Below are 27,220 nucleotides of genomic sequence, written 5' to 3' on the forward strand. Positions count from 1 at the left end.
TTCAATTTGTTCTCCTACCGATATGAAAAACATATAATTCATCATATTATGTAGGTCGTTGTCATGATTGGGGCGTAATATATTCATGTGACCATCATATGATGAACCATTTACAGCTGATTGATGGTTGGTGAGTATCTTACACTTCCCAAGCCTTAGGGGCTAATAAAAACCATGCAGTGTAAAATGTTTGAATTAATTCACAAACGGAACATAGATAAACACACAAAATTTGTTTGAACAATGTAAACAATTCCATAAATTTAGTCATAAATAGTTCATAAGACAGTCCAGAATTGCTTCAGTGGTTTCTGAGTTATGTGTTTTTCTTTATTTTGTGTTGCTTATTCTGACTTACATTTGCATGAATTGTGAAAAGGTGCAGTATACCTGATACTGCCTTGGGTATCTGAAAATTCTTCATTCTCGGAGTAGAAGAGTCACATTTCAGTATCAGGTATAGCAATCTTTTCGCAATTTATGTGTATTAGTGTTTACCTCCGCACATCCCCGCGAGCCCTGAGAGACTAGATAGCAATAGTTATACTCCGTTCACAAAATTTTGGTGATTTTAGGGTAACTAATCTATCCCCTCCAATTGATCCTACACTTAAAACAATAGCAATAATAGCTTACGTTTGCTAAAACATTAATCAGTTTCAACACTAGGCAAAAATAAGTGGTGGAGTAGCTTCCCTGAAACAGCCAGTGGACAGAATGGGATACCTCCCTCAAAGGTTAATTACATGATTGTACTTGTGTATGTTTAATGTAAAGAGGTTACTTTACGCAGGTGACTCGGTGGATTCGGGTTTGGAGGCAGAGTCAGTAGACAGGATGGCCACCTACGTGATGATCGAGTCACGAGACCGCCTGGAATTGACCGTGTCTCCTGTCGCTCTGAGGGTCATCTCTGACCTGGTTGCGTCATTCACGCGGCAGTCTGCCCCTGCGCTGCACAAGGCACCCAACCTGGCACTGGTCAACGACCTGACCCCTGCGTCTACCGTTACTCTTCTGTGCAAGACTGAGGTGAAATAAGAATCTTGCTTTTAAATCATCTCAGTTGTGCCAAACAAAAAAGCTCTCATATTTTAGGACACTCACCTTGCACGGCTTAGCAAATCAATTTGGGCTAGGCTTTTTTGTTAAGCCAATAAAGCTTTCCTCCTTAGATTTTTTATGTGTTAAGACCAATCCAGGTTGACCCTCTTAACCTGAACCTTCTCATGGCAGTTTAGCAATATATTTTAATTTAATTCAGGTTAAAATTACAACAAGAGATCTTGAGATTATTTATTATATTGAAAAGAAGATAATAAATCTTATTATCTTATTATCTTAGAAGATAATAATAGATCTTACGTTTTACTATAATAGTTTTAGTGTAAGCGCATTGTTTTAATACTAAATTTTCAGTCTAATATGGTAAGATGAACTGGTATTTATTATATAATTTCATGGAATTATGAAATTTGACTTTGCATTATTGACATTCATTATGATGACTAAATCATGACTAGACATTTCTTCCATTTTTCTTTTTGGTATTGGTAATCAATCGTTATTTTGTGCATTACTGAGCTAATTAGCAATAAACTGTTATTGAGAACCAAGAAGAAGAGATGTAACCCGAGTAAAGAATTCCAGGCAGTTGACAGCACACACTTAATTTGATATTACAACTGTACAATGGTGCTATTCCACTGTGTAGTTTGTTCAAACACACTCAGACTCATACAATTCAGAATATTTTTACACTGTATACCTCATTTTATTTTAGTTTGTAACATATTTTACTAAGTGTGTGGTTGATTTGTCAGGCCACCCCAGGTCAGGTTGTGATGACTGCGAGTTACGCAAGGTCTGACTCTCTACCCAGCAGTCCAGCGTCCACCACAGCCTCGGGTGACTTGTTGGACGAACACACGCCTTCAGAGTCTGAGAACGACATTGAGAGGTCAGTGAAGCGATGTTATTAATTGAGATTTTTGTAGAAAAATTCCTAAAGCAGCGTTTACACGTCGCCAAGGCAGGTAGGATACGGGGCAGGTTACCTGTCTCTAGTGTATTTCAAGTTACCTGGCTTTAGTGTTCTAACTCTGTCCAAAGTACATAATAACTGTAGAATCTCCAATCGTACAAAGTCAAGATGCTGATCGCCTATTGTGACAACAGCAAGATAAATTCCTACCATTATTATGACCTTACATCATCTGTTGTCTCTCTACAACTGTGTCCCTACAAACACAGTAATAATCTCAACAACAAGTACAATCCTGAATTACTTACAAACTCTATAAATACTGTTTTCCATCATACCTTTTGAAATGATAACGCTTCAATATACTAAATAATTTTTTTTAAGCTCTACAAAATGGTTTGGTAAGAAATTGCTAAATTTTATGTTTTTTGGGTCAAAAATGGGAAAAACCAATTTTTACCCCATAAAACACCCATAAACCTTCGTGCCCATAGTCCAATCATGCTGGCTAGCGAACTCGTTTGAATAAATGTAGGTTTACACGTTTATACAAAATTTCATCAAAATCCGATCATTTTTGCTCGAGTTATCGGGATGGTGTTTTTGGCCTCTAGGGACCTCAAAACAAAAAAGTAAATCGTTAAATCGGGTCCAGGTCTTACCATGAGTACTACGGTAATAGCTTATTCCCTATATGGGAAATTCGCTAAAAATTATTGTAAAAATTGGAATAAAAAATATACCCATCCTGTCTTTTGACTTCTCATCAGAGTATATCATACACCTGTATTTTTCAGCTTTGAGGGTAACTTCTCAGTGTACTCCAATGTTGAGCATGGTAAAGGTGACATTCTCTCTCCACTTATGAGGTTTCCAACTGAAACTGTGGCCAAGCTGTACAACAGAGTCACGGACCAACGGCTGAGGATAGAGGTTCCAGGTGATTACTGATTAGCTCTCCATAATTAGCCTCTACTAGAGATGTGTAGACATCAAAATTTATCGATTACTGACACCAATGAACAAGAATCGTGGTATTGAGAATAGGTATGGAGAATCGAAACATTGCTAGTCTACTGTCTATCTTACTGATTTAGGGAATTGTACTTTTGGCACTAGCAATGAAATACTCTCTATTTTCTTTGTATGTAGTTAGTTGTAGTTTATTTGATGATTTCATATTTTTAATATACCGTAAGTAAATCAATATCGATTAAACAGTGTGTTTCTTGTAGAGGATCAGATTTGTATCAAATGTAAATGTGTGATGTGTGTTCGTGTGTGAACATCACACCATATTATGATCATGCCACATCTGTGATGTCATGTGAGGTTGATATCGTCACTATACTGTACGTGATTCAATTCCTTTGATATCACGGACGATTAATATCAAACATTAGAAATGACAAAATAAATTTTAACACATTGAACCCTAAGCCCGAGTATAGGTCGGGGCATGACGTAAGACACACTGAACTAACCCCGAGTATAGGTCGGGCTTCAATATTAAATTCCATAGCAACGTAATGACGTCACATTTGCTATTTTTGTTATTACGTAACCATTCCTTGGTCTTCTGGCTTCGATTGTAATACCCCACAACCTCAAAAAAACCAGCTGTTTGGTAACACAAAAAAAAGATCCAGCTGTCTGCAGCCTTGCATCGTATTGCTTAGTGATGACGACGACGACGCTTTGTTGTTGTTGTCTGCGCTAATGGCTGTCTTTGTTTACAATTGTTTATGTGTTCAATAAAGTGAATGTTTTCTGTTTTTTACAAGTATTATGATTGCGTAATAGTTCTTGTTATGAGCAATACCTTGTTGTGGATAATTTTTTTTGTGTTTAGTGTAAAATATGAGCGATATATTTGATAAAAAAACGTTGAGTCATATTCGAGAACTCTTGTCAGAATCAGACCATAGTGATGAAGAAAATCAATCTTTTAGTGATAATAATTACTTATGTTCAGGACCTAGTTCTACTACAATATCAGTAAATGAAAACTTGAATGATCCTATTTATGATTCTGGTTCGGAAGGTGAGTTTGTTGTAAGTAATTTAGATGCTTTTCAAAATGAGGTTAGTGCTGTTACATACATGGTTGATGAAAATGATCCTGATGAGTTGGTGTTTTATGATTTACTACCAAGTGACATTGAAAATGATGACTGTCAAAATGAATCAATTGCAGTAGTTGAAGAAGGTGAAAGTAGAAACTTAGGCCCAATTAGATGTAAATATAACCCTACAATTTACTCTGATGAAGAAAATTGTGATGAGCCAGAAACAGTATTAGACACTACTAGGCCTACAGATAGTATACCATTTAGGCCTAACCCTCTTGAAATTAGTCATGCACAACCACCCAATCAGCCTAATCATAAAATCTGCAAAAACAGAAAATTACTTAGGCCTAATAGTTCGATAGTTTCTTCGGATGACGAACTGTGTGATTTTGATTTCGACGATGTTGACAAAGATCCAGATTTTCTGCCTAGTGATCGTGAAGATAATATCTTACAGCCTTCAGCTACTTCTTGTTTAGGTTCTCTTAGGCCTATAGTAACCAACCAAGTAAAACGCCAGTCAAATAGTACTAATCATAATCGTAAAACCAAAAGACAACGATCTGTATCCCCAAATGAAAACTTACCGGATAACGCAAATTTACCTGTGCCAAATGGAAACTTTGAACCTGAACCAGAGCAGGCTCAACCAAGGAAAAAGAAGAAAAAAAAACCCACTGATGAGGAACTTGGATGGCGGTTGGAGGACAACCCACCACCACTACCAGCATTTGACGAGTTAGGCGCTGGTGTTACGGCTGCTATTGATGAGAACTCAACTCCATTTGATGTGTTTTCTATATTTTTTCCTGAATTTTTTATCAAATCATTGAAGTCAGAGACAAATAAATATGCAAAATCTATAACCGATAAACTAAGAAGATCAAACAAATTGAGGAAAAATAGTGTCTGGTCAAAATGGACAACCGTAAAGCTTTATGAAATTTACCATTTTTTCTCGATTGTATTGCACATGTGTGTTGTGAAAAAACCTAAACTTAGTGACTATTGGTCAACAGACAATTTTATAAAATCTATGTATGCTCCATCAGTCATGGCCAGGGATAGGTTCCTAGCAATTTTGGCAAATTTTCACATCAACGATAATTCAACATACATCCCATTCAACACTCCAGGCCACGATCCGTTACATAAACTAAGACCATATATAGATCATTTGCTGACTTCTTTCCCAATGTGTTTTTCACCGTACGAAGATTTGACCATAGACGAAGGAACTTGCGGATTCAGGGGTAGAGTTCGGTTTAGAGTTTATAATAAAAGTAAGCCTGACAAGTACGGGATGAAATTATATGTTTTGTGCGATGCATCTACAGGATATGTACTAAAATTTGAAGCCTACACTGGTAAGTCTGACTCCAGTAATACAGTTGTAGCTCTATATGAGAGATTGTTGGCAGATTACCTCAATAAAGGACATACTATTTATAATGATAGATTTTACTCTTCACCAAAGCTTTTTGACTTTCTCTGGGAGAAAAATACTAAAGCAGTCGGTACCTGCATGAGCAATAGGACCGAGTTGCCCAAGACTGTCACCACTAAAAAGCTACAAAAAAATGAAACTGTTTTCATGAGAAGAAACCATTTACTCTGCATAAAATGGAAAGATACTAGAGATGTCTTAGCTCTATCAACAGCTCATAAAATGACTACATCAGAAGTTACGGTGCGTACAAAACAAGGGATGCTGCAAAAACACAAACCAGATCTGATTTTGGATTACAACAATAAAAAAACAGGTGTGGACAGAAATGACCAGTTTATTTCCTATTACCCTTTCAAGAGGAAACAGATGAAATGGTGGAAAAAAATGTTCTTCCACTTGTTTATGATGTCAATTGTCAACGCATTTATCTTATATCGAAAAACCAGACCTGCAAACCTGAGACCCCTCTGTCACCTTGAAAAATTTATAATAGCAATTGGAAAATCATTGAGCGAAAAAGCAGGGACTTTATTACAAGAAGAGGAAACTGCAAGAGCCACAAAATCTAATCGACTTATTGGACGTCATTTCCCTGACAAAATCCCCTCTACGGACAAGAAAAAAAATCCTACAAGAATTTGCAAAGTGTGTTCGGAAAAAAACAAAGTTTCTACAGGAAAATCAGGAAGAAAAGAAACTTCTTGGTGGTGTCCAGAGTGCCAAACACCATTGTGTGTGCCTGAATGTTTTAGACTGTATCATACCAAAGCAGACTATACTAAAGCCTAGGCTAGATGTGCTCGGGATCTGATACGACAAGACATTTCAAATTCTCGTGTTATAATATGTAAGGTAAGCAATATAACTATATGCATGTATATATTTCCTGAAAGGGCATGTTGTTCTCTTCAATTTCACATGATATAAATGCCATAATTATGCTACAGTAAATATTAAATACTTTTTTAATTAGGTTAGTACTTGCGGTTGCAATTTTTGTTTTTCTCCATTTTTTTTGTTATTTCAAACTGAAACCCTGTAATTTATAGCCTACGGTAATGTAATAAAATATATGTCATTTAAAAGCTTATTATTTTCTCTTTAATTTGATATATTATTTACCAGAAAAAAAGTTTTTTTTTACCAAGCTACAAATTTTAAATAATACCCTAAAATTGCCCAGTAACGCCCATACTAAGGGCATTTTGCGCCCAGGGTTAAAAGTGTTAACAAAAACTAGGTATCTTCTTTATTGTATTCAACAAAACAACATACTAAACTATTTTCTGTTTACAAAACAATTGAAAAACATATTACTGTTTATATATTAATTATTAAACAGTCTTTTGGCAAACTTATATGAAATATATTGAGGGGTTTTCTTTATGAATGATTAATCATCGTACGTCAATCATCCCCCCCAAAACCCTCAATATATATTTCAAATCTTCCTCTTTCTAGACCTTAAGTTATACCCAGGTGAAGCATCGTTATGGTCTTCTGCTTCTTGCTCTTCGAACTCTCTTCGGCTTGTCGATTCATATGTTTGATTTTTTTTACGTTTTCTTTATGCCATGCAGTCAAATTCATAGTTTCAGGAGACTTTTCATGCATGAAGTTCCAATCACCAGTTCTTTTTATTTCCCGACCAAGAAAAAGTGGCCGACGTCCACTCATGCTTGTACTAGCTTTTTGGTTGTTATCCTTGGTACAGGCACAGATAGTGCAGTATTGGACGTAGTTCTTGATGTCCCGATGCATATTTACCCAGAAGAAACGACGCCGAATCGAAGTGTAGGTCTCATCTTGTCCTGGATGGCCAGCTTCAGGGCTGTCGTGGTACTTCTCTAGAATACTTACACTCTGAGACTTCGGAACTACAATCACAGGGAAAGATTCTGATAGATGAGATTTGTACATAAGTAAACTGTCTTCCAAGCGAAGGTTCTTATAGCATGTCTTAAACTGGAATGGGATAGCTTCGGAATTATTGTAACGTTTGGTTATCCAGGATTTCATTCTACTACAAGCTGCATCTTCATTCTGCCATTTCTTTATCAGTTCCAAGTCAATGTCACAATTTTCCCGTTGTGCCACCATAAGAACAGGCTCAATCTGTCTTAACTTCATTGGGACTGGAACTTCCCTCTCCATGAGTTCTTTGGATATCTCACCACTGTCTACCGGTTTTCTTGACAAGCTATCAGCAATAGTTTTATTGTTGACTTGACGTAAATCCACACAAAGTCTGTAGTCTCCGTTCTTCTTTTTGGATTATTCCAAGTAATTGTCTTTTCCTGTGAGTATATCTGTGTTTCAATAGCTTGAATTTGATTGTGAAATTTAGTTTCCATGTAATCAATTTTAGTTTCCAATTCATTTAATTTATCAGAGTTACCATCAAAATTTGTTTCTAATTTTGTAATTTTATCAATGGTCACGACAACATCTGACTCCAATGATTCAATTCTTTTGTCTAATTTTGAATAGTTGTGAGAAATTTGTTCCATAAATAATGACATTTTACTATTAATATCTGCCGACTGTGTGTTAAGTTTCTCTGATTGGATATCTAGTTTCTCCAAAATTTTGGACAGTAGAGTACTCACCGGGTCAGGTTGTGGTATTTGTTCTGCCAACTGGGTATTCCGTCCTACCCGTGATCGAAGGTCGTAGGCTTTGCTTCCTGCCTCCTTCTGCTCACCTTCTTCCAGGCCTTTCTCTAGCATTTCAGTTGTTAAATCTTTAACTCCTAATTTTGTCATTTCTAAATTAAAAGTCCTGTCACGGTCGCCAATTGATATCCTCACTATACTGTACGTGATTCAATTCCTTTGATATCACGGACGATTAATATCAAACATTAGAAATGACAAAATAAATTTTAACAAAAACTAGGTATCTTCTTTATTGTATTCAACAAAACAACATACTAAACTATTTTCTGTTTACAAAACAATTGAAAAACATATGACAGTTTATATATTAATTATTAAACAGTCTTTTGGCAAACTTATATGAAATATATTGAGGGGTTTTCTTTATCAATGATTAATCATCGTACGTCAAGGTGATGTTTTAATAAATTCCCATTGGCTGCCACGGCCAAGCCATACCCATGTATCCTTACCACTACACTAATCTCCAGTCTGTCCAAGTCCAACGGCTGTCTCACCTCCTGGTTGGCAGCCGTGGTTGTTAACATAATTGTGTAGTTTTTTTTTCAATTTCCCATAACTTAAGTCTCTTGTCTAGTTATAACGTCGTCGTGACAGTAGGCCTAGCGACGTTACAGTGCTGGACTCTGTGCTTTCAATTGTTTTATTTCAAGATCTTGGTCATTCCACTCACTTATTTACTGTGAGCAAAAACTGATTAGGAGCAATTCTGCTAACATTTTGTATTTATCATGGCGCTAAATTTTAAATTTGAGATGCTATCACCACTCTGATGATTCATGATTTATTTAGCACTTTATTTACACCACATTTATTTACCACTTTGACCATTATGAATGATTTATCAAGGGTTTGATGTTGTTTCAATTGTAATACTTGATAAGTTTTTGTGTGAGTTAAATTCATTTTTAGCTAGACAAGCTCTGACACACAAGGAACATTTTATATTTACCTAATACTCAGAAGTAGTCACTAAACCACCCTCTATTGGCAGGATTTGAGAAGCTAGAGGTGTTGTGTCCGAGGCGCACTGTCAGTAAGGTGCATCTGTTGCATCCCACGGGCACCAACACAACAGGGGCTCGCTACTATGTGGTGGTCAACCTGGACAGTGGAGATTGGGGTTGTCACATCACTGTGCGGTCGCCACTGCAGGTAATACTCCTAGCTCTTTCTCTTATATAAGCTTATGTTACATAAATTTAAATGGACTTTTAATTCACTTCAGTACCCTACGTGGTAAGATTTTTTACATAACTTTAAAGTAGGTTTTAAAGTAGGTGGTAGGTTGTTCAAGTACACATTTAAGTAGGTGAAAAAATTTAATTTTAAAAAAATGTTATAGAACTAATTTTATTAAGGTACCTATATTTTTTAACCCAACAACATGGATGAGATGATCAAGAGCTTGAAAAGTCGCAACAGATGATAGAAGACGGAGTATTGAAAACATTCCATACAAAAAAAATAAACTAATGTATAAAATCCATTCTGTTAATACCTTGATGGGTTTGCATTTTAAATAATTGCATTATCGCTGATTATTTGGGTCAGCTGTTTTATTTATTATATCAGTGGATTTATTCTTAGTTCAAGAGATTTTGCACGTATTGCATTTAAGAAACTGATTCCGTAATTTCAAACCTTAATAAAGTTGTATTTAACATAATGCATAACTAAATACTACATTAGTATCATTAACTTGTGCCTCTAAGTTTGTAAGTATAAAAAGGTCTTACAAAACCATTGAGCCAGTTTTGTAGGACCTTGTTTCAACAATATTTGTTTAAAGCCCAAATGTGAGCAAACAGTGTTATTGTTCATTGGATCTTGGTCTGTGACCCCAAGGTCTTTTTACATTTCGATTCTTTCTTTTCTAACTAATAAACAATGACAGATGGCTCCTACTTATATCTTATCACAAATTAAACCTTATTTATACATGTAAGATTCATAGGGAAGCAGCTAAGTCACAAAATGTATAACCTTTAAATAACCAAACTTCTAGTAGGAGGTTATAATAAAAAAAAATAATAATTGTGATTTTCTTAACCCCACAGATAAGAAACGAGACCTCTTACGCTATGGGTATCTACTACAAGAAACCAGTGCTTGAAGCCCTCGGTATTAAGCACATAGGAGAGTCCACCAATCCGTTTGAAGATACAAACCGCATCGCCATCGTAGAACCTGACGAGACATACAATGTGCCCCTGCATGTGGCGTACCACTGTAAACTGCACATCCTGCCTGCATACGTAGAGTAAGTGATGAACTGAATCTCGCTATGGTATTTTTATTGAGGGATAATCCATGCCCAGGGTTGGCACAGCCTGATGACGATTGTCATTCCAGATAAATTGCAGGTTCAGCAAAAGAGTACAGACCTCTGTCACAAAAAAAGTGCCAGTTCCCTTGTTTATTCTAATGGCCATTGATAGTCTAAAGTTGTGTCAAAAAGTCCATAATTTAAATATAGCAGGGAATTATCTTCTCTGAAATATTTGGTATGACTTTGAGGAACAAAAAAACAGGAAACTCCAACCTGTTGTGTTGATTTTTATTTACATTTTTGTACCCTAAAATGGTAAAACAAGCCTCAGTAGCAATTTAATCAGTGAAAGTAAAATAAGTAAAGGAGTAACAAGCTATTACAACTTTTCCATTCATGTACCTCTTGCTGTTGTTTAAAAAATTTTAATTAGCAACAGAATAATTTTTTTATGGGTATTTACATGGAAAACAGGTTTTATCTTGTAACAACAAGGGATCTTGTTTTCTAATAAATTTCCTTGAAATATGTATTAAGCTGGGTTTTCCTAGGCGCGGAAGTGGAGAGCGGAGAGAGGAACGCGGAGAGCGGAATTGAAATTAACATGGCATTCCGCTCCGCTTCTAGGAAAACAGTAACATTAAATTGCCTAAGACAAGTGGAGTCCGCTCTCCGCGTTCCTCTCTCCGCTCGCCGATTCCGCGCCTAGGAAAACCCGGCTTTAATAACACTAACGAAACTAATGGAATCCATGTGTCACACACCCCTCTTTCAAATTAAATTTTTAAACTAAGATATAATCTAGGATATTTTATTAAATTTATTAAGCAATACCTTTTTTAGTTCCCCTTTTTTAAATTATTTTTACAAATTAGAATTATTAATTTATTTATTTAGAATCATTATTATTTTTAGAATTGTTGTCTTGGTAAAGTTTTTTCCACATCCGCTTTAAGAAAACTTCCTCTTCCCATTCTTGAACTTTCCTATATAAGCTTAGGTGTCCCATCTACAGTACTTACCACTACTCACCACAATCTGTTGTACATTACAGTAGCTACCATGTTAGTGAGGCGGGGTTGTGGTGGCAAGACCTAGCTGCTGATCTCAACACTCCCAAAGACATTTTCTGTGTCCCAAAAGAAGAAAAGGACCAGACTGTTTTTTCTGCACGTGTAAGTATTTGGTGAAATAGTTATTTGTGCAACTAGTGAGAAAAGTGAGCAATTGACTCACTCGAGAGAAAACCTCAATGTGAGGAATGGTTTCTCGAGTGAGGCAATTGTACTTTGCACTCAAGTTGCACATTATATTTTTCCTACAGTTACCATAAAAGAAATAAATTGGTGATGAAACGTAACATATTTTTACACAGAAGTAAACTTTTAATATAACATTTAATGTGAAGTGACAAATACAACAGTACAACAGCTGACCAGCTGATTTACAGCCAGTGCTGCCAACGTATTTCGCGCGCATACGACGTTGTCTGCATGTTACGCGCTCACTATTTCGTGCCTTCACGTTGCAAATCTGGAGTGAGACAAAGTAATTAGAGTGAGACAATGTTAACATTGTCTCACTGATGAGCGAATTGGCCACTTTGCTTTCTCAAATCAGTGAGAGAACATGTACATTGTTAGGTAACTGTAGGAAAATGATTTTTTTATTCAATTTTTAAAGTAATAAGCTTTAACTATTTCACAAATTAATATTATTTAGGCTACATTTTTATTGAAGATGGGCAGAAAGTAACAAAGTTGAATATTATATTACTTCCTTATACTGAGAAATTATTAACAAGCCCAATATACAACTTTAAACTCACAGTCATTCAGCAAGATCCACACTTATTGTGGATAGTTCAGTTTTTAAATTTTAGGAGTAAAATCAGCCGTGTCTTTTTTACCAAAATTACTATACAAGAGAATCTGGCAAGATAGGGAAATTTTTGTTGCTTTAAACATTACTCATTGATTTACTTTATTAGTTGAATGGTGAATACTAGGTGAGTATAGAACACATTTAAATATTCTGCTTAACTTCGTTATTAATTAAAATCAGCTCTTTTTTAGCCCGGACTATTTCTTAAAAGCCCAAAAATCAAAACTACATCATGAAAAAACTATCCAATTAAGTGGTTTGGACCTTTGTAAGCCTTTCTCTTTTATTCTTTTTACAGGAAGGATTACTTCTACAGTATTTTAGTTAGTCTTGAGTGAACCCGGTATCATAGTACCGTTTTCTATTTACCTCTAAGTAGCGGTTTTATTTAACAAATAAGCTCATCAGTAACACATTTTGTTGAAACAGGCATTGTGTGAGGAAGGGGTGCCTATGAGTAGAGTGTCACGCTCCATGCCTAACTACCTGATCCGTCTGCTGCCGCCACTTGCTGTACACAACCGTCTGCCATACGCCGTCCAGCTCAAGATACCATCCATCAAGTATGACGTTCGCATCGAAGCTGGCGACAAGGCCAACATATACTTCCTCAATCTTATGAAAATGCACAAAATTGTTGTCGAAGTAAGTTTTCAGGTTTTGTATACTGCTGCTGTTATTTGTTACAATGACTCATAATGATCAAACATTTTTTTACGCACATTTTACAGATATAAGTGGCCAGCCTGTAATGTGAGGCTCCTGAATTGATCAGTCTACTCACAAAAAAATATGTTTACTCAGTTGGACACAGACCTCAGGGCCTGCAGTTTCTGGCATTTAGTTCTTTTATCACCCAGTCAGCATCCTAGTTGAGGTTGAGCTTCCTCGTGCAGAGAATACCCTGGACAAACTGTAACACACAGGTCCAATAGTCCTCATCCTTTGTCATCATCTTGACAATGTCCACCGACAGCAGTTCTACTTCATGTTGAGCCTTCAGGCAAGGTTTTTTTCCCTTAGGAGGAGTATGTTCTGTGTTGTCGAAAAGGCCTGTGCAGTGATGATGCCAGTCCTGAACAGATACGGCCGAAAATAGCCATGACCTTTCAGACACTGGGCGAGGTTATAATCCACCTCAAAGTAAAATGAGTGTTTGGATACAGATGATTATATTATTGTTAACAAATTATTATTGTTGGACAGGTGCCTTCATACCTGGGCATTCCATGGCAGGGCTCGTGGACTCTGAGCAGTGATCTAGAGGAGAAGGTGGTTGCCATGGCAACAGAACACGACACAGAGGGCGGCAACAAACAGCTGGGACTCAACATCAGAGTAGAGCGCAGTGAGGTGTGTGACGTTCTGCTGCATGCGCCCTACTGGATCATCAACAAGACCGGACTCCCTCTACAGATACGGGTATCTATAACCAAGTCCACTCTAAGCTAGAGCTAAGCTAAGCATATCAAGAAAATCTAAGCTAGAGTAGGCCTATCGTTAGTAAAAATTGTCAAAGATCAAATTTCAACAAATATTTAATGCTACTTTCTTAGTAACTTAGTCCTCATGGTTAATGTAGATCTGGAGGGACCGACCGCTGGGCTAGTGATAGAGCGCAGGGCTTTGGTTCCAAAGGGCCAGTGTTTAAAATGGCTTTTATTTAAGTCATAATGCTACAATCATGTTGGCAGCCTGAAGTAAAGTGTAAAACACCATAGGATGTAGGATTTTTTTAATCTTAATTTCGGTCCAGCAACTCTGCTCTTGTCAATAATTATAGGATATTGATATGCATTTACATGCATGAGCCTCTAAGCATAATAACTCCTAAACAAAATTTCCCAATGACGTTTAATGTTTAACATTGTTTATTCATATTTACCAACTTGTTCATGAGAAGGCTTACGGCAACAATGCCACTTCATTTTATAAACTGTGCCAAAAGATTTTATTTCCAAATTATGAACATACGTTACTCTGATAATAAGACCAACTGAGTTAGAATGAAGTATAAAATTATTAGGTATGTATCAGTATATAATTGATTGCTTACGCTCCACTGTGATGTTTGCAGGCATCGCTGTCTGATGTTGTGTACGAGGCGCAAAGTGAGGAGCCATTGTTGTTCTGCTATAGAAAACATCGTCGACGTTGTGTTCGTCTCCGGGCCTACCACTCGTCCTGGTCATCCGCCTTCTCTCTAGACACCGTGGGCTGCTCTGGCCTCGTCGTCTGCAGGTTGCCTTTTATGTTGTAGACTATTTTTTTATTTCCAGTTAAAATCTGAATAAAAAAATATTTAACATTATATAAACTTAACAACAAAATATTGATACTAAATAGTGCAAGTAGACTTCTTATCTTATTATAAAATCTGAAGATTGTTTTCATGTAGTTTTGTGTTGGTAACATGTGAGCGTTCCAATATGGTAGACAATTTTTTTTGCTCTTATTACAAGGTAGATTTGACTATTTGTTCTCTTAAATTTACTCAAACTCCTCAAGACTATAAGTTGGTTTTCATATAAAAAGCTTGCCTACCAAGCTATATAAATAAATTTAAACTCATATCTAAGCACAACCAAACATTCAACTTCCAGTTTTAATATTCAACCCCCTCTTGAAAAAGAAAAAAAACTTTAAAATAGTAACCATCAGATGTGTGGGTCTGGAATTTATTAGGAATACATTTTGAATATTAAGAATACTACCCCAAAACACAACTTTGGGTCATTTCAGCCATTGCCACTAATATAGGTAACTAGCTGTAACCCGCGGGCTTTGCCCCGTTTAACTTCTTAATTTTCAAGATTATCTCGTTCGCATGGCTCAATCACGTCCTGGTTGAAGTTTGTTCGCTACGCTCACTCACCTTTAGGTTGGAGCTCGTTCGCTACGCTCACTCACCTTTAGGTTGGAGCTCGTTCGCTGCGCTCACTTGCCTTCAGGTTAGCTCGTTCGCTACGCTAATGGCCTAATTGTTCTGCTGACAAGAGGTGTCATTATTCAGTGTGACTTGTAGGACCACCAAATTGAGAGATGTGGGGCAGTCAGGTTTGAAGAGTCATTAAGTCACAGTTTTGCGTTCTCCTCCTGTACGATACGTCGTCATCGTACTGTACGTTTTGGGGTCAGGGATAGGGCGTTGTAATAAATACACTTGTTACATTTTAAAAGGGGCTCAGAGGGCCGCAAAGGGTATACGGTGTTGACGGGACTAATACATGGTGTGGACTGACGTGAGGAGAGGGGATTTAGGCTTGTTCGGAAAGGTGGTGTGATGGTGGCGTGATATGACGTCACGGGAAATAGCCATGAGCTGTTTTATTAGAAATATCGCCTGATTTTGCATATTGCCAACCTAAACAGAAATTGTGGTTACATGATGGTATGAGTGTCAAACTATTGTAACATTATGGTACAAATTATCAGAATATGGTACAATCCTCCCCTCTTAAGTTTTGTGATGCTATCGGTTACTATAATCTTGAAAACTTAAATCACAAATAACAATATCAGAATATCTTATTAATTCATTATCTATACTTATTTAATACGCAAGCAGGATTTTTGTGACAATTACTCCTCCGAAACTACTGAACTGATTGACATGTTTTTGGTGTCATTGGAAAGAGCGTAACGTGAAGTTGTGCAGGAAACTTTCTTTTTAGGGAAATTATTAGAGAGTGAGGCTCTGGGGCCCTTTAAAGTTTCGTATTTCTCCATAAGATTAACTTGGGAAACAAACACTGTTTTGAAACTCCAGCTGTTGTCAGAAATTAAATATTAATAATTGGTTTCCATGGAAGCATTAGAAAATTCACAATGTTTACATTTGCTTTGACATTTAAATGTTTAAACAACCAGAACTGTCAAATGCCATTTCACAATTTCGGACAGCTAATCCAAAAAAAAATTTCCCGTTGCGAAGGAAAAACTAATAGTGAGAAGAAGAACATATGTTAATTGTAAACAGTCAATGTGTAAATTATCTATGTTGCATTAAAAATGTGTATAGTTTTGGATGTTGGTTTATGTTTGATGATATAAGTTATTAAATTCTTATTTTAAGGATTTGGCATATGAGTAAGCCTATGATAAATAACCACCATTTCAGAGTTCTGCCAGTTTTTGCCTAACTCTGTCCTGTAGAGTTTAAAGTAGCCTACACCTTATTGTCTACAAATTGGCTAAATAACTTAGGTACGGTACTTTATAAAAGCTGACAGCCTTTTTACGTTGACTTAAATTGTAAGCTTACCTTTTCCCGTCCATGGACAGTTTGGTTGTTAAAAATTAACCCTTTAAAACGGAATAGGACTGTTATGTAAATTGTGAGTATTTCCATTGGTTAATAATGTTGTAGTTGACTCTTTTAAAATCACCGAAAATAATGACTGTTATTAGTTTTTAAACAAATTATTTGTTTATAAATAACTCCTGTACTTCTTTGCAATTGCTCGATTTCGAGCAACATGTACACTAGTTATTTTTGTTTGCCAATCATTTAAATAAGAATAAGAATCAATCAATCATCAGTTTCTAAATATATATATATAGTCAAAATATTGAGATAATATCACACATTAAAAACACAAGTAAATGAAATACACACTTAAAATCATAAACATTAATAGCATTAAACATTGAACCTTGATGATATTAAATAATGATAACACACATAATGGTCCACACAATTCAATAAATACACATTTGAAAATCATTGATAAGGATATATAATAAATAAATCTATATACAAGTCATGTCCGGGTATTCAATTAAAGGTCTAATCTTATTACAGGTTTGCGCTCCCGTACAGGAAAGCGTCTAGTAGGCGTCTGTCTGTTTACATTTGGCGATTTGTTTACATTTGGAGGCGAAGCCAATGACCCCGCTCTTTCAATGTTTTGGTTTGCGTCAGGTGACCTAGTCAATATCGGAGTTCTCTGTCCGACTGTGCCCGGAAGAGCTCGCATACCTTCGCTACTGTTCCCTGTCAGTGTGTAGTCTGGCGAATTTTGCAATGTTGCCGTTTGTCTGTCTGGAAGCGACGTTGTCAGATCGTTTTTGGGAAATTCTACTACTAAATCTGACTGCTGCCCTAGCTTAGACTGTAAAGCTATCAACTGGTCTATGTGACGCTTCCACTGAACGCCTGATTCTAGTTCAACTAAATAAGTTACAGGACCCAGTTTTTCAATAACTGTAGCCTCTATCCATCTTTCCCTTCCCCTGTAATCTTTAGCTAACACAGGTTGATTAACAAATAATCTACGAGTTGTGACACCACCATAAACTGAAACTTGTCTGTTTTGATTACTACTAATGACATCCTTCACATTAGGTCTAATTAAGTCTAACCTTGATTTCAGAGATCTGCCTAATTAACTCTGCTGGTGTTTGATTGGTTGTGGAATGTACTGTATTTCTGTATGTAAACAAAAAATTTGATAATGCTAAGTTCAAATCAGAAGTGTCTTGTAGTGCTATTCTAAGTTTGTGTTTTACTGTTCTTACAGCATTCTCGGCTAAGCCATTAGTCTTTGGGTTGTATGGTGGAGAAAATGTGTGTTTGATTCCATTTTTTTGCAAAAATGATTGGAATTCTGTACTTGTGAAAGGTGGTCCATTGTCACTGACAATGTGATCTACTAAGCCAAATCTAGCAAACAATTCTCTAAGATGAGATATTGTGTGTTTTGCTTGCGTTGATGGAACGGGTAACACTTCCGGCCACTTTGAATAAGCATCTTTAATTACTAAAAATAACTTTGATTGAAAAGGTCCGAAAAAATCAATATGAATCCGGGACCACGCCTTATCTGGTACATTCCAAGTGTGCAAAATCGACTTGGGCGGAGTTACACGTTCCTTCAAGCATGATGTACAATTACCAGCAATTTGTTCAATATCTAAATCGATATTTGGCCACCAAACATAGGATCTTGCCAACGCCTTCATTCTTACTATCCCTACATGGCCATTGTGTAATTCTTGTAAAATATGTGTTCTAAACTTGCTTGGGATGACGATCCTGTAACCCCACATTAGGAGTCCTTGTTCAAAAGTTAATTGTGACTGTCGCACAAAAAATGGATTTAACATAGGATCCCTCTCATTTACGTCATTTGGCCATCCAAATCTAACATAACCTATCACTCTACTTAGTATAGGATCTAGTGCTGACTCTCGTTTTACTTCTACATAACTTAGAGGAAGTTCACTCTCAATTAAACACTGTAAATAGGTACCTACAATATTTACATTTAAGTCATTGTCATTGATTTCATCGTTCACAGGATTACTTACTGGTAAACGTGATAGACCATCAGCATTTCCGTTACATTCGGATTTAACATAAGAAATGTCGTACTGATAACCTGATAAAAACAATGCGTAGCGTTGGAGCCTACTAGCTGCAAATGCAGGTAAACCTTGTTTAGGTCCAAAAATAGCTACAAGCGGTTTGTGGTCTGTTTTTAACAAAAAATGGTTACCATACAAGTACTGGTTGAATTTTTTTACTCCATACACTATACTAAGAGCTTCTTTGTCAATCTGTGAATACTGCTTTTCAGTATCATTTAACACTCTACTTGTAAATGCAATAGGTCTTTCAGTACCGTCTGTTTGAATTTGACTTAGAACTGCACCTATACCATAGGCACTAGCGTCACATGCTAACGTTAACTTTAACTTAGGGTCAAAATGAGCTAGTACTTGGGCTGATACTAGTTTTTGCTTAACTTCTTCAAAAGCTTTCTTACACGCTAAATTCCATACAAATTCAGTGTCTTTCCTCAATAACATATACATAGGGGTAAGTATGGTTGAGATTCTATGTATGAAACGAGCGTAGTAGTTAACTAAGCCTAAAAATGCTTTTAATTGGGTGACATCTTTTGGTTCTGGGGCGTTTACAATGGCTTTGACCTTGTCTTGTGAAGTTTCCAACCCTCGTTTGCTTATGACAAACCCTAGATACTCTAAACTTTCACAGAAAAATTTACATTTACTTTTACTGACTGTGAAACCATTGTCTTGTAGTCGTTTACAAACTAACTTTAATTTACTAATATGTTCAGAGTCATTTTGTCCTGTTACAAGAATGTCATCTAGAAATACCGCTACACCTGGTATTCCTTGTAAGGTTTGCTCCATTGTGCGCTGAAAAATACCAGGAGCAGATGATATGCCATAACATAATCTATTGTACTCAAACAAGCCCTTATGGGTACTAATTGTACATAACTTTTTACTTTCATCATCTAGTCTTAGTTGTTGATATGCTTGTGACAAATCTATTTTAGAAAACCTGTCTCCATTTTGCAAACTGGAGAACAATTCTTCAATCTTAGGTAAAGGGTGTCTGTCTATCTCTAAGAAAGGATTTAGCGTTACTTTATAGTCTCCACACAATCTTAAATGACCATTTGTTTTCAAAACTGGTACTACAGGGGTAGCCCATTGGCTTGAATTTACTGGTGAAATAATACTCTCAGCTTCTAAACGTGCTAGTTCTGCTTCTACTTTATTTTTAAGTGTGAAAGGTAAGGTCCTTGGCTTATGATATTTAGGGGTTGCATTAGGTTTTAGTTTAAGTTTGACTGGTTCTCCCTTAAAACAACCTAGCTTGTCTGTGAAAACATCAGGGAATTCCTCATACAACTGTTTAACTAGCTGCTTGCCCTGCTGATGTACTGTGACATTTGTTTGTTTGTTTACATTGGTAACTGCGGTGTCGGCCACCTCAGTCGGCGCGCTAGTGTCGACCATTCTGCTAGCAGAACAGCTGACAGGTGTACCAACTGAGCTGTCATCCACAGCTGATTGAACATTGTTTACTTTACTACTATTTTTGATACTAACAACTAGCTGCAGTGCTTTCATCCAATCCCTACCTTACAATGGGTTTGCACCGTTAGGGACAACATACAGCTCTAATTGTTTACAAATACCTTCATGTTTTACATTTACACATAGTTTACCGATAGGTACGATCTTTTCGTGTGTGTACGAACTAAGAACTAAGCTTGTTGGTAGTAACTTTACGTGACTTAACTTTACTTTGTAATCTTTTTCAGATATAACTGACACACAAGCTCCGGTATCAATTTCAAATAGGATCTTTTTGCTCTCTACCTCTAATTGCACTCTAATTGGTTCTACTTTTTTCCTAACTTCTACTCCCTGTACCTGAAATAAGTTAGATATGTCATATACCGTGTCTTCGTCTACACTTTGTTCAGGGACATTTTCTGTTACATAATGTTGCCTAGCATTAGCATTACTGTACTTTGAATTAAAATACGACTTATTTCCTCCCCTAGACTGTCCATTAGTCTTAGATACATCATTATACTGTTTACTAAAATGGGGCTTATTTACACTTCTACTCTTAGATCTACAAGCTTTTTCAAGATGTCCTTTCTTCTTACAGAAATTGCAATTGTACTCACGATACCGACATTGCAGAGTATTGTGATTGTTCTTTCCACAGCAGTTGCACTCCCGGGGCTGTGACGTTGCCGAACCTCTGTTGGCTGCGAATTTTCCCCCGCTTCCGCTTGGTGCTGTCCTTGTCGTCTGACTGAGGCGCTGAAGTCGTCCTCCTGGATTAAGCGTCATCTGGGCTGCTCCTTTCTCGGCGAACTCCATTGACGTTGCCAGCTGTACTGCCTTGTCGTAGGTCAGGTTCTCCTCCCCCAGCAGTCGTCTCTGGATGTGGTGGTTCTTGAGGCCTGATACCAGTCTGTCTCGTAGATGGTCTGGAAGCTTGTCCCCAAACTCACAATGTTGCGATAGCTGCTTAAGTTGTACGATATAATCACTCACTGTTTCGTGTTCTAACTGATGTCTGCGGCTGAATTTAAAACGTTCTGTAATAAACGACGGTTTCGGGTGTAAATGTTTACCGACCGTGTCTACAATTTCCTCGTACGTCTTGGACGAAGGTTTATCAGGTGTGATTAAGTCCTTTAACAATTTATACGTCCTGACTCCCATTACCGTTAGTAGTGTGCTCGCTTTCTTTGTGGCATTAATCCCGTTGCAGTCTACAAAAAGTTCAAATCGCTCTGTATACGATTGCCAAGTTTCTTCGGCGCTGTCAAAAGGACCGATATTACCAATTGTTGCCATGTTTGTTGAAAAATACGTTTCCGCTAACTGTCCGAATTGTTCGAAATAACTTTCAGTCAACGGCATAAGTGCCTTTTTTACACTTATTTAACTGTCCGTAGTCTAATATTACGTCCATAAAACAAAGAATAACGTTATGTTAGGTGTACCTTTCTACACTCACGAAAACGTTTCCGCCAAGAATATGAGTCTGAGTCAATATTCGCGGTTGTTTGACGTTCGTCGACCGTTTCTTCACGTTCACTTGTCCCTTTGTTCACTTGCACTGTCACTTTGTTCACTTGCACTGTAACTTTGTTCACTTGCACTGTCACTTTGTTCGCGAATTTAAGTTTTAAAACGCGATAATATTCCGTGTTCCTCGTCGCCAGTTGTACGATACGTCGTCATCGTACTGTACGTTTTGGGGTCAGGGATAGGGCGTTGTAATAAATACACTTGTTACATTTTAAAAGGGGCTCAGAGGGCCGCAAAGGGTATACGGTGTTGACGGGACTAATACATGGTGTGGACTGACGTGAGGAGAGGGGATTTAGGCTTGTTCGGAAAGGTGGTGTGATGGTGGCGTGATATGACGTCACGGGAAATAGCCATGAGCTGTTTTATTAGAAATATCGCCTGATTTTGCATATTGCCAACCTAAACAGAAATTGTGGTTACATGATGTTATGAGTGTCAAACTATTGTAACATTATGGTACAAATTATCAGAATATGGTACACCTCCGTTGTTGTCCTAAGGATAGACATTTTCCCATTTAAAATATTTTTTTATGTATTAACAATTTTAATAGTAAGTCATTCAAATTAACTTTATTCCTTTAAAACAAGTGTTAAAATCTCAACTTGGCCTTCGGATATTTGGTTTCCCGCAATACCCGTGCAAGGTCGTCACTCAGATGTGTTAATGAATTGCTACAAGTCTTGCATTTACTTCCAAATTACAATTAGTTGACTGCTGATCTGCTCACATAAGAATCATAGCATTCGTTCACCTTCCCTTTGTTGTGTAGGGATCGAGAAAGGAAACGGAGGTATCGTATCTTGCTGACAGTAAGTCTCTCTTGCTCCTCCCCTCACATGACCCGCATTGTCACGTTGCTACCGAACTTCCTAGTGACCAACGAGACTCGGAGACATCTGAGGTTCATGGAGGACAACGAGCGAGCCGACCTCTGGATAGACCTGGCGCCCTCTCAGGTAAATCCGTCTCTGTGTATATACCTGGTAACAAAAATAGCCGTAATTATTTACAAAGTAGTTTATTTACCTGTGCTTCCCCAACTGCCCACAGGTTGTAAAAAAGGAGAATCTGGTTCTTTGGAAACATAAGGTGTACTTATGTCTTGTTTGATCCAAATAAAGTTAAGGTTTTATAACAAAAACTGTTTATTCTGCTTCCTGGATAACAAAATTTTAAACAGGTTTTTTTGTACCTATATTTTGTTTAAGCTAGTTATGTGCCTTTTGTTCTGTTATTTGTTCAAGTTAAGTGTGTTTTTGCGATTTAGTTGCCATTAACTGTCGACACCGTAAAAGGGTGTCAACTTTTCCTATTTTAAAAAGCTCAGGAAGGGTCTTCACACACGTCTGACTAAGTGTTACTGTTTCAGTGTGTTCCGTTCTGGCCAGACACAGACTCTATGAGAATGTTTGTCAAGTTCCGGGACAGCAAAGTCGTCTCTCAGCACTTCCCCATCGCCAACATTCATCAGACTGTTCTACGCATGGATAGAGGGGTAACCAATTACCTCATCAGAATAGATAAATATATTAGGGCTTCTTCAAATGGCCACCTGAGACAATACAAGCTATAAAAAACCTTTAGTACAATGTACTTGTGTAGTTGTCTTAACCTTAGTTACTTAAATGATCCAGACAAGTATTTTTTTCATATAGATGTCATAACTAAAAGTAGACACGTGTGATGGTTCAGCCACTGAAGGTTTTAGTTTGTTTGGCAAAACACAGGCCACTTGTTTAGCTGAATGAATTTTTACATAGCCTACTCCAACATTTTCCCCTACGTGTTAGTGTTCACCTAACAACCAAAAGGTGTATGATATGATCTTGTGAAAATCTTGTAGTTTTTGATGGCTTGAAAATATCTGATTTATGTCAGTGAAAAAGCTCATCCCACTTTATTCTTCACTCAACCTGTGTCTTAACTTAAGGCTGTGGTTTCCTAGACGCGTAATAGATGTGCTGCGTGTGCGCATCTAAGAGTCGTATGGAGTTTCGTGTAAGCGGTTTCCAAGGCTGCGTATCTAATGTGCGCACATCTAATACGAGCGCACCAATAGCTGCGTATTTCACCGACTGCTCTCAGAGCAGTCAAATCTGAGTTACGCTGTGTTTTAGACATGTCTTGTGCAATGGATTTGGAAGTAAATGATGTCCAGATGGCAAAATTCCCCAACAACAACAAAAAATCTATTGAATTCGACTCTTGAAATTACATATTATGGAAGTACGTTGTTCATACAATTAAAATTGTTATAGTATTACATTTCATATCATTCGTTAGTTAGTGTTAATTTCCCCATTATGTGTAATTTTAATATTTAATTCCCTTATTAAATGTTCCCTACAATTAATTTGTCCTCACATATTTGTAATTTGTAAATAAACCTAATGTTGACAAACATTCTTTTCAAGCCAGCACAACACCAGACTCCCAAATATAAGAGCCCCCATAATTATTTTAAGAACCCCTGAACATTTTAGTAATAATCCTATATTAATTACTAGCAGAGTACCCGTCCTTCTTACGGGGCTGGCGTATAAGTATGAAATGATTATTGCAGTTATACTCGTAAATAATATACTATTCGTCAATTCGGTAAATTCCGAATAGGTAGGCCTAAATATAATAACAGTAAAAGCAAAGTTGGAGAGGTTAAATTAAAATTTATTTTTTACATTTTAAATTGACATGTTTGCTCTTATACTACGGTTAAAACTTCCGCGAGGGCCACGTACATTTCCTAATCATGTACTTTTCACCGCTTACGCTTCTTCAAAACTGACCAAAGTATGCATTTCATTATCTAATCATCGTATAACACCATAGTAGCCACTAGTAATCTCTCCCGTGAACTTAAGTTACGCACCTACCATTTGTATTGTACGCAATCTAGGAAACCACTCACGGCAGCTGCGTTTTGGGACCTGGATAAAAGCCGCAGCGCATCTAAACTGCTGTGCATCTATTACGCGTCTAGGAAACCACAGCCTAAGATGCACACCTAAATGTTGTGTTTCTATCTCAAACATAATGATAATGATAGATAACTATAGTAACATGTTCTGATAACTAACTGTGTGCCCGCAGTGTGGTCTGTGTGTGGAAGTGAGTGGAGGGGGAGAGAGGCCATTCTACATCATGTTCCGTCCCTACCAGCCGGGCGACGCTCCAGTCAGGGTGGACAACCTGTGTGAGGACCTCTTCTTGAAAATCCATCAGCAGCAGCTTGGACAGGTCTGTACATTTACTAAGGCTACAATCTGAACCATCTTGATATATTGATTTCATTTTAAATTGGTCCATAATAAAAAATAATCTCTTTTATAACCATTCCTAAGTACATTTGTTCAGGGGTAATCCCATATTGCTAAGGGTTTAGCAATCCTAAGAACCTATTGATAGTTCAAACAAGGATTGACAGATGATCCCACATTTAGTTGTAGGGCAGTTTCAAACTAGTGAATGGTTGCCTTTTGATGGCTTCATGTTGGATTTCTGTCGTAGAATTAAAAAAGCTGCAATGGTTTAGCGACTTGGATTTAACTCTATGAAGAGGTATTCTTTTTATCCAACCCAATGTTTTAAACACCGAGGGGCTATTGACAATATTGGGTTCAGCCAATACCCAAGTTTGACTTAATGAAGTCCAATGTGCATAACGTGTCCTCTGCTAAGCTCTGGCGCTGCATTACTCTGGGAATTGTGTGGGAATTGTCAGTCACCTTGAGAGCCATTTGCACATGCTTCACAATGAAACTCTTGTGTTGTTTTAGGATGTAAGAGTGTACATGTCTGTTGATAACTAGCCTATCTACCTTTGATGCTTTCTAGGGTTATGGTCCGTTCACAAAATTTAGGTGGTTTGAGGGGGAGGTTTCCTGAGTTCCCCCACCACCTTTTAAGCTTAATGTATAGATCAGTTGATCAGCTGTTGGCTGTTGTTTAAATGTTTGGGTGAGGTGGAGGGTATGGAATTGCTCCCCCTCAAACTTCCTAAATTTTTTAATAGAGTATAGTGTGGTAGAATGTAGTGAACAAACACCATAACCAGACAAGAACCTAATTAAGTGTTGGTAGTCTGTTTTGTGTTAACAATGGTCAAAACACCATTGTCAAAAGAAAACAAAATAAGATGACATGGTTGTCCATGATGGTGTTTCAGACAAGTTGTTGATTCCAGGTAGCTCTACTGAGTCCTTACCAGTCAATGCTCTACACTTGGGATGATCCATCCAAAGAACGTTGCCTTCTGTGGAATGTTTACAACAAAAAATGCAAAGGCTTCATGGCTGACTTTAACAAGGTGAGGTTTCGTTTAATAATCACTTCTTTAAATTTCTTAACATCCTTTTATTATTTAAAAAAAAAAACCAAAATTGCTGTATAAATTTAAATTATAATATCTGTTTTTAAACTGTTCCAACATTCAAATTAGAGCATTTACGCCAAAGAAAATTTGTTGGTAGCTTCTGCTATATTAATTGGTTCATAAACTAAGCTCAATTAAATTTAGGGGTAGTAGTTAAATAGTTCTGTAACTATAAATATTAATGTTTACGGTTTTGTCTTTGGGTTTTTTTGGTCGAAACTAGGTCACAACTGTGCTGCTTTATTTTGCGAGTGAATTATTAAGCTAATTTAAAATCAGTTATTTCCATACTGTACAAGTTTACAACACTTGGCTTTAACACTATCACAAGTTCTGTTGACGATCAGTGGAATGGCATGATTACAGTGTTTATTTTCACAGCTGCAGACAAAGTAAATGAGACACACAGTACATGCTATGACAGCTTGATGTTTAAAAACAGTGTTTACCCCAAAATAATTATTTTGACTTGTTATGTTAGGATATCAGTTACTTTCTGAATAGCACTATAACTAAACAAAACCACATTAAACAGCAAAACAATAATTATTTAAAACTGATCAATAGTTCAATCTCCTAATTTTGTTCTTCGTCTCTTGACAGGATGGTTATGGCCAAGAGAGAGTAAGCTTCCACATGGTTCGCCAACAGCCGGTGACACCGACAGCGACAACGACAGCAACAGTGACAGCCAAGTTGTCGGCCAGTCTCAAGCGACTGTCAACTCCGCCACAAGACGAAAGCAGTAGCAGCGATGACAGTGAGTCGGACGAGTTACAGCGACCACAGGTAAAACAAACACTGATTGGTTGGGCAAAAATACTTAGTTACAATAAAGTTGTCTGGATTATCCTTTCTAAAACTGTTGCGACAAGGTCAGATATAGGGGAACAGGTCGGATAACACAGCAAATAATTAAAAAAAAACCTCTGTAAACAAACATATTCAAATCATTGAATCAACAAAGTTTCACTGTTGTCATACTTTGTAGCCTTTAAGTTTGTTTTTCATTGAAACATACCCCTTTCTTCCCTGTGCATACAAATGTACATAAAAAAAATATACATAACTGAAAAAATGCCACATTTTGATAAAGACATTAGGGGTAACAAAGAGGTATT

General features: G+C 37.1%; 1 protein-coding gene across 1 annotated transcript in view; it reads left to right on the top strand.

The window, feature by feature from the left end:
* LOC128991618 (intermembrane lipid transfer protein VPS13C-like) overlaps positions 1-27,220 on the top strand; it is a 95,178-nt gene that overhangs the window by 45,927 nt on the left and 22,031 nt on the right. The window contains exons 24-37 of the mRNA XM_054414661.1: positions 794-1,032; positions 1,824-1,960; positions 2,782-2,924; positions 9,179-9,339; positions 10,245-10,447; positions 11,511-11,631; positions 12,770-12,985; positions 13,547-13,762; positions 14,418-14,581; positions 22,497-22,683; positions 23,097-23,222; positions 24,818-24,964; positions 25,911-26,033; positions 26,703-26,888. Of these exons, the coding sequence (XP_054270636.1) occupies positions 794-1,032; positions 1,824-1,960; positions 2,782-2,924; positions 9,179-9,339; positions 10,245-10,447; positions 11,511-11,631; positions 12,770-12,985; positions 13,547-13,762; positions 14,418-14,581; positions 22,497-22,683; positions 23,097-23,222; positions 24,818-24,964; positions 25,911-26,033; positions 26,703-26,888 (2,369 nt within the window). The remainder of the gene's footprint in view (positions 1-793; positions 1,033-1,823; positions 1,961-2,781; positions 2,925-9,178; positions 9,340-10,244; positions 10,448-11,510; positions 11,632-12,769; positions 12,986-13,546; positions 13,763-14,417; positions 14,582-22,496; positions 22,684-23,096; positions 23,223-24,817; positions 24,965-25,910; positions 26,034-26,702; positions 26,889-27,220) is intronic.

The sequence above is a fragment of the Macrosteles quadrilineatus genome, unplaced genomic scaffold, assembly GCF_028750875.1.
Source record: "Macrosteles quadrilineatus isolate MER2022 unplaced genomic scaffold, UCM_ALF_1.0 Scaffold_4__1_contigs__length_99947679, whole genome shotgun sequence".
Lineage (NCBI taxonomy): Eukaryota > Metazoa > Arthropoda > Insecta > Hemiptera > Cicadellidae > Macrosteles > Macrosteles quadrilineatus.